The following is a 7,862-nucleotide window of genomic DNA, read 5'->3' on the forward strand; positions in this document are numbered from 1 at the left end:
GTGTGTGCCAGAGGTGCCTGTGATATAATTCAGTACTAATTCTGCAAGCCAATGATTTAAATGTCCTGCTTGTATATGAGTTTGCTGTTCATGATTCTTTTACAAGCGATTAAAATCTGAATCCATTTCTGGATAGTGATGTGATCTATTTGGCTTTCTTTAATTGGTGCTAAGTGTGATGTGACCTCAGTAGCTTGCTACTGATTGGTTGCTCACATGATTGATTTGATCTTGTTGGCTACTCACTTTGCTTGCATATTTGGGGATCATATTAAGTATGAATGCCAATATGCTTGCACTGTGAAGAAATCTAGGGTTTCTGATGGTTGCTTGCTTAGGATCTTCTGTGTAGTCTTAGCTGCTAATCTATGCTATCTACTGGTGCTATCTGTGCATGTGATCTTGCTAGTGTGCATCTGTTCATGCTTTCTAGCCTCTGTGCACATGATCTGTATCTGGATAGTGTCTATCTTAGTAGCCTTTGATCGCGGTAATCCTTGGTGAAAACCAAGTGATGATCTCCCCATATGAGCCTCGGCTCATCCCATGCTTAGGCATATGATGGATTAGATCCAGTGGATCTCGTCCAGGAACTAGGTCTACCTTGTTCCAGCTCCTAGAACGTAATGCTTTGTTGATGCGGTCTTGTGGTTTGTGCAAAGCCCTTCACCTCCAGATCTTGGATGATCTTCTCGGGTCACCATGATTTACGATGGCTGAGGTTTTGTGTGTTTGTGCTGTTCTTAAGCAAGAACAGGATGAACTATGTGTTGCTCAAACTTCACCCTTACACAGTGATTCTTATCTGGTCGATCGTAATGCCTTGGTTCTAGGGTTTGTGATCCTTTTATACCATCTCTTCTTTTACTCTGACCATGACACACAAGGCCTGGTCACTTTGTGACTCATCCCTTGCATTGCCTTGCTGTTGCTGCCCAGCATACTTGAGCTGTGTGCTCTCATATGCTGAAACTTGAGCCTCTGCATTGCTGGTTTTAGTCTGCTGATCCTATCTTGTCTTTGTCCTTGGCTTTGGACAAGCACAAGTGTCTTGTGACTTGGTTCTGTCCAAACTGAATATTGTGTCATTTGCTAACTCTAACATTTTGGCTAGTTTGATTCTTTGTTTTGCAGGTTTATGAAGTTGGACATGGCCAGAAGATATTCTCCAAGTCATATAGTCTAGGTTTTAGATTAGGAATAAACTTGTAATCTTCATTTTCATTTCTGTTTCTTATTTATCAATTTTTGTATCAAGAATATTGTAAAGACTTTGTAATCTGTGTTGTTATCAATAAAGCCCAAGTTTTTGTTTATGAGCTTTTGATTATGTGATATTTATATTCTAGAATAAATATTGTATTTGTGATTCACTTTGAAATTCAAAGTTGTTTGAATTCATAAGTTGTTTGAATTATGAATTCCATTTATATTGTTCATTGTTTATTGTTTAATGTATTGACACTTGTCAAATGAAATCAATTCCCCAAATCAAGCAAGATACAAAAGAGATCATGTCGAAATTTCCCTAACTCACATTGCCTAACCCTAAGTGCAAAATGAGAGAGAACCTCGATCCCTCTTAGGTTTAGTTGCAATAAGGCGCGAAAATTTCCCCCGTTTTGCGATGAAATGCACATCCCATTTCTAAATCTACCCTTCGTTATTCCTATGTTCTGGGTTATTACAGTAAGGGTATTGTAAATAGAGATAGATGTTTCCTCCGGCTCTGAGAAACAATTCGGCAACCCTGCTCTTCCCTTTGCCTCTTCCACATCTATTTTTGAAACTTGATTCGGTTGAGTTTGAAGCTTGGGGATGCTGATACGTCTCAAATGTATCTATAATTTTTGATGTTTTCATGCTTGTTTTACACTAATTCATATATGTTTTATTTACACTTTGTTGAACTTTTACATGATTTCTTGTACTAACCTATTAACAAGATACCACAGTGCCAGTTCCATATTTTCTGCTATTTTTGTATTTCAGAAAAGTTGTACAGGAAATATTCTCGGAATTGGACGAAACAAAAGCCGAAGTCAATATTTTACAGAAACGAAGACGAAGTCTGAAGGGGGGTCGAAGAGGCACCACAGGGTGGCCAAACCACCCCATGGTGCAGAATGGGTGTGGCCTGCGCCTAGGGGTGGTGTGGCCCCCCCAGGCACCCCACCGACCTAAATCGTCCGCCTATTTATACATCTTCTCGGGAAAACCCTGGATACCCGAGCCTCCATCCACGAAAAGTTCCATCGCGACCGCCATCGCCAAACCCATCTCGGGGGGTTCTGAAGCTCTTCCCGGCACCCTGCCGGAGGGGAAAATCACCGCTGGAGGCATCTACATCGCCATGCCCGCCTCTAAAGTTATGTGTGAGAAGTTCATCCGTGAACTATGGGTCCATAGCAGTAGCTAGATGGTTGTCTTCTCCAGTTTGTACTTCTGTATCGATCTTGTGAGTTGCCCTATATGATCAAGATCATATTTATGTAATCCTATATGTTGCATTTGTTGGGATCCGATGAATATTGTATACTATGTTGAGATTGATTATATATTCATGTCATATGTTATTTGTGATCTTGCATGCTCTCTGTTGCTAGTAGAAACTCTGGCCAAGTGGACACTTGTGACTACAAGAGGGGGTATTTATGCTCGATAGTAGGTTCATGCCTCTAGTTTTCTGGGAGAGTGACGTTTAACTTCTAAGATTGTAGATGTGCTGTTGCTACTATGGAGAAAACAAAAATGTTTTATCCGAGGGTAATTCTATTGTTAGTTTACACATATTGGTTAAGGCGATAGTCTGTTGCTTGCAACTTAATACTGAAAGATGATAACCTGAAGGTGGATTATTAGTCATTGACGAAGTTGGATTACGGTCTATGTATTATGTTGTAATACCCATATCAAATCTCATAGTAATCATCTTGTCATGTATGGTCGATATTTTATCAATTGTCTAGTTGTAATTTGTTCACCCAACATGCTATTTCTTTTTGGAAAGAAACCTCTAGTGAACTGTGGATCCCGGTTCTATTTACTTTACTGATAAATTATAGTGCAATCCTGTTCTGTTTACTTTCTGCAAACATCTCTTTCCACTCGATACGTCTAATCCTTTGTGTTCAGCAAACCGGTGAGACTGACAACCTCACTGCAAGTTGGGCAAAGTATTTTGGTTGTGTTGTGTGCAGGTTCCACGTTGTTACTGACGCCGGTAGTGCACCCTGCCACTAGTCAGCCAGCAACACCTTCAGAAGTCACGCCTTTATCCTACTGGTCGATTAAACCTTGGTTTTATACTGAGGGAAAACTTGTTGCTGTGCTCATCACACATTCCTCTTGGGGTTTCCAAACCGCTTCCACAACAACTGGCAACAAGATTGTCTAGCACCATCAGGGCGCACCGCCGCCAAGAGGCTCATGTGGCGGCGCCCTTTGCCGGTAGCAGCTGCCAGTGGCGGTGGCTGCGTGGTGCCCCTCTTTGCCGGCAGCAGCAGCCCTAAGCCCTGGTTGGTAAGATTTTTCTTTTCCCTTTTCGATCTAGGGTTTATGTTTGGAATTGGGTAGGGTTTCTGTCAGGATCTCGGGTTAGGGTTGCTGTTCATGTCTCTACCCGAAAAATACAAGATCTACAACCTAGATTAGGCTCTGATACCAATGTTTACTTTGCTTGATTGACTAGGTGTAGGATATGTGCCGGGAGAGAGACATACTGCGAGCATTTACCTTCTGACTTGGAGGAGGAACCCGTCGAAGTCGACATGGTGGCGATGGCGACGGCGACGACATGAGGTTGAGCGAGAGGGGTGGCGGTGGAGCTTCCCGTCGGCACTGTGCAAAAACTTAGATCGGTAGGTGTGTCGGTGGGGCGAGTGGCAGCTCCAGGCAACCTCGTGACGAGTGGTACCGCCCCCACCACTCCATATATAGCACAAGCGACAGGGGCCCACCAACCTGTGAACGGTTGGGCGTCCACGATCAGGACGCGGTCAAAGGGCACGTCGAACCGTTGGGCTCGTACGTGGAGACCAACCTAACAATAACAACTTAAGAACAAAGTGGATAAGTACAAGGTGTCATTTGCTAGTCACTGTCATCAGAATCATCATTGGTTTGTCTACGCCGCACAATATATAATCCGTGTTTCAGCTTTTACCTCTTGGAAACCAGGAAGTGTTTGTCCCGGTGCATCTACTCTACTGAAAATAATTAACAACCTAGTCACGGACAAAGTAACATCGCCTTGAGGCAGCTACTGGCTGCCTAGCGTTAATTTGATATGTACAATGATGCTTGATTCAGAAATCACTGTCAACGGTGTCTTATATCTGTTGATCTTAGGAGTACGTTTTATCCACGACTGAATCGCCTTCTGGTTTTCTATTTGAGGAACAATCCCTTTCAGCCTGTCTTGGCATGTGGTGCCACGAGACTTGTATAAGACCAGCTACCAGGCCGAGGTCAGAGCTAGCAAAACGTCGAGATATTCTAGACCCAGTAATTTCTATGGTGCGAATCCATCAGCGACCATGGTCAGAGTACGTTTCTTGTTCTTCCATCTCACGCGTTGGGGTTTCAAGTTCCATGGACGTCCGTTGGCCAACAGAGCGCGCGCGTGTGGCAACACTCGGTTTCTCGCCTCGCGCGTATGTACGTTGATAGGTCAAAATTTTCAATACGCGCTAGAGATTGGCATGCGTCTAGATTCTAGGCAGACTCGCGTCGCTGTCGATCACCCTACATGAAGTACATGCTAACTCAGGTAGAAGACAACAATAATCACAGATTTATTAATTAACTAGTAATCAAAATCAGGATACCACCCATGTTCTTGCCAGCAGCGAAGACTGATTCAACTATCACTGTCTAGCGGCCAAATGGTATTGGTAGGTAGAGCCGTTTCCAACTGAATCGTTGGTGAACGGCTAGAGGGAAGCCCATTTCCAGGAAGATGTTGGAAACTGTAGCAGCTAGCAGCACGGAACTACTCTTCGAGAACAGGAACAGTGAAAGCTCCACCTTCTTTTCGTGCGCAAAGGGAATGGCCGAAGGAGGCTTGAACTGGTCCTATCAGTCTAGAAAGGTAAAGGATTTATCGCGTTAGCGACGGCTCCAAAGTTTTGACTTGTTATGAGAAGGGCCAGCCAAGGAAAGCAAATGCACATAAATAGGGAGGCCCGCGCCGGCTGGTGGTATCTCAATTCCAAACGCGAACTGATCAGAGCACGGCCGAGAGACCCGGACGAACCAAAGTCTCTATAGAAGAGAGAGCAGCCGTCCGGGAGAGAAGAGTCAGAGAAGATAGTCGTTGGGTTTGAGAGGAGATCGAGAGACAGACGATGGGGCGTGGTCTTCTGGAGGTGCATCTCGTCGACGCCAAGGGCCTCGCCGGCACCGATTTTCTAGGTGAGTCCGTCAAATTACCACCACACCAATGTTCTTGGTCTATTCTGGCCTAGAATTTGTGCCCGCTCGGGGACGGAGATTCATCGATCTTCTTTTACTTCTACTTGCAGGGAAGATCGACCCATATGTGATCGTGCAATACCGGAGCCAGGAGCGCAAGAGCAGCACCGCCCGAGGTTCGAAGTCCTTCCGCAAATCTCTGATTGTGAATCCTCAGTCGATGAGGAACACTACTTGTCATCTTTCCTAACCGAAACTAACCGTGTTGGATGTAATGCAGACGCGGGCAGGAACCCGAGCTGGAACGAGGTGCTCAAGTTCCAGATCAGCTCCACCGCGCCCAACGTGCAGCACAAGCTCGTGCTCCGGATCATGGACCACGACAACTTCTCCAGGGACGACTTCCTCGGCCAAGCAACGTGAGAACGCTACTCCCATATATAGCTGTTGATCCCGCCAGAAAAGCAAAAGAATCTGAATCAAATATCTGTACTGTCCATTGCAGGATCAACGTAACTGATGTGATCAGCATTGGCATGGAGAAAGGCAAGTCGGAGATGAGCCCGGCCAAGTACAGCGTGGTCACGGCGGACAACTCGTACCACGGCGCCATCAAAGTTGGCATCACCTTCACCGCCGCCACAAAGGTAAAGAAATTTACCCATGGTTTTGTTCAATTCGTTGGAGATCACTCGTGGGAATGTGAGTTCTGATTCCATGTTGATTCCCGATGTCAGGTTGAAGAGGATGGAGTACAGGTTGGAGGCTGGGTGCACAGCTATCGTGATTAGAAGATGTGTTGTGATTCCCGGTTCGGTCGTACATAAGTAGCATTTTTTAGTGTTAAATGTTGCAAGGACGTAATGTTGCAAGCTATACCAATGGCGTCTTCTGCCTGTGATCGATGTGATTCCACGTGTATGTATGCCGCCTTTGTAGCTGTTTAGATGTATGTCGGAATTTAGAACAAGTTAGGGTCCTCAAGTCCGTTAAATTGTAATTCTGATTCTTTTAAAACTAGAACACTTTGTCCATTGCTGAAATGCTTGTTTTTGTTTTTGTTTTTTGAAATGCTTGTTGATGCAGAGAGGCCGGGGCGCGTTCATGTACCCTCTATGGTTTTCCTTACTGTGTGTGTTTTTTTTTCTTCGAGAATACATCCTGAAAGGTGTACTAAATATATAGAAGAAAGGGCAAGAAAGCCCGAGCCACAGGTATCACCGCCAACAGGGGGTGGTAGCTCCCCTACTAAACGAAAGCCTAATATATTTATCCCTCCACGAAAAAGGAAAAAGCTCAGGAAATCCAAAGAACTTCGAGCAGAAAAGCCTAACTACACGCCATCTCTGTGTGTGTGTGTTTTCATCCCTCCAAGCAGCGTCCTTTGATTGGCTCCATCAACCGTATTTCACCGGAGGAGGTCGGAGAAAGAAGAAACGATAGCCTAATCTCCGTTTGACCAAAAAAAGGAAGAAAATGAGTCAACGGGCTGCGCATTGGGCGCCATGCTGAATTTTTTTTGATAAAGGATGCTTTATTACTTTTTGGGAAAGCAATTACATCCAGCCTCTGCATAACCAGGATGCACACAGCCGTTTTTGAGTCCCAAGTTCAAAAAAAGATGCCAAACTAAAAAAATATCTAGGCGAAATACATATCGGAACGATGAATCATATATCGCCTAAGGTGTGGGTGGGGCTTCAATCCGTAGACTATGCTGCCACCCATGTAGGGAAAAAGTATCCCTCGCCGTAGCCTCCAATCGTGTACAGACCTCCGTAAATAGGTCTCGGTTCTCCATGCGCTGAAGTGGTAACCATGAACGAAGAATCGCTGTACATCTGTAGATGACCTGCAACAAGGAGAAATTTTTGTCATTAAAAATCTTGTCATTTCTACTCAGCCAAAGCGCCCAGATAACTGCTAGCGCCCCCACCCTAAGAAGCAACTTGAACCTTGAATCTATTCCATGAAGCCAATTACCAAAGACGCTACTTGGATGACAGACCAAATAGATCTCGCAAATTGGCACCAGAAGAAGAGGTGTTTAATAGTTTCATCATGATGACAAAAAACACATCGAGTACTTCCGTGCCAATTCCGCTTAACAAGATTGTCTTTGGTGAGGATGACTCCTCGACGAAGATACCATCCAAATATTTTTATTTTTAATGGTATCTTCATCTTCCAAATTTTCTTATTATTATCAACCGGTAAATCAGAATGAAGTATGACGCTGTATAAAGATTTTACCGAGAAAGAGCCATCTACATGTAAATTCCACCTAAATTCATCTAGTTCAAGCGACAGGTTAACATCCCCAACCTATGAATTAAAGCATTCCATGCCAGTAGCCTTTGTCCCAGCAAAACACGTCGGAACGTCACATTCGGTGGAGAGGTAGCCATTACTGTGGCAATGGTATCTCCTTTGCGACGAACGATACT

At 44.4% G+C, this 7,862-nt stretch overlaps 1 protein-coding gene across 1 annotated transcript; it reads left to right on the plus strand.

Annotated features, from left to right (window-relative positions):
• Positions 1-5,191: 5,191 nt before the first annotated feature.
• Positions 5,192-6,458, plus strand: LOC127344503 (elicitor-responsive protein 1). The gene is made up of 5 exons (XM_051370795.2): positions 5,192-5,415; positions 5,526-5,591; positions 5,696-5,834; positions 5,921-6,062; positions 6,153-6,458. The coding sequence occupies exons 1-5, from the start codon at positions 5,349-5,351 to the stop codon at positions 6,204-6,206; spliced, it is 468 nt and encodes a 155-aa protein (XP_051226755.1). The 5' UTR covers positions 5,192-5,348; the 3' UTR covers positions 6,207-6,458.
• Positions 6,459-7,862: the final 1,404 nt, after the last annotated feature.

The sequence above is a fragment of the Lolium perenne genome, chromosome 3 (assembly GCF_019359855.2).
Source record: "Lolium perenne isolate Kyuss_39 chromosome 3, Kyuss_2.0, whole genome shotgun sequence".
Classification (NCBI taxonomy): domain Eukaryota; kingdom Viridiplantae; phylum Streptophyta; class Magnoliopsida; order Poales; family Poaceae; genus Lolium; species Lolium perenne.

Coding starts and splice junctions, on each gene's coding strand:
- LOC127344503 (XM_051370795.2), top strand. CDS start 5,349: ATGGGGCGTGGTCTTCTGGAGGTGCATCTCGTCGACGCCAAGGGCCTC. Junction 5,416..5,525: donor CGCCGGCACCGATTTTCTAG/GTGAGTCCGTCA, acceptor TTCTACTTGCAG/GGAAGATCGACCCATATGTG. Junction 6,063..6,152: donor CCTTCACCGCCGCCACAAAG/GTAAAGAAATTT, acceptor TCCCGATGTCAG/GTTGAAGAGGATGGAGTACA.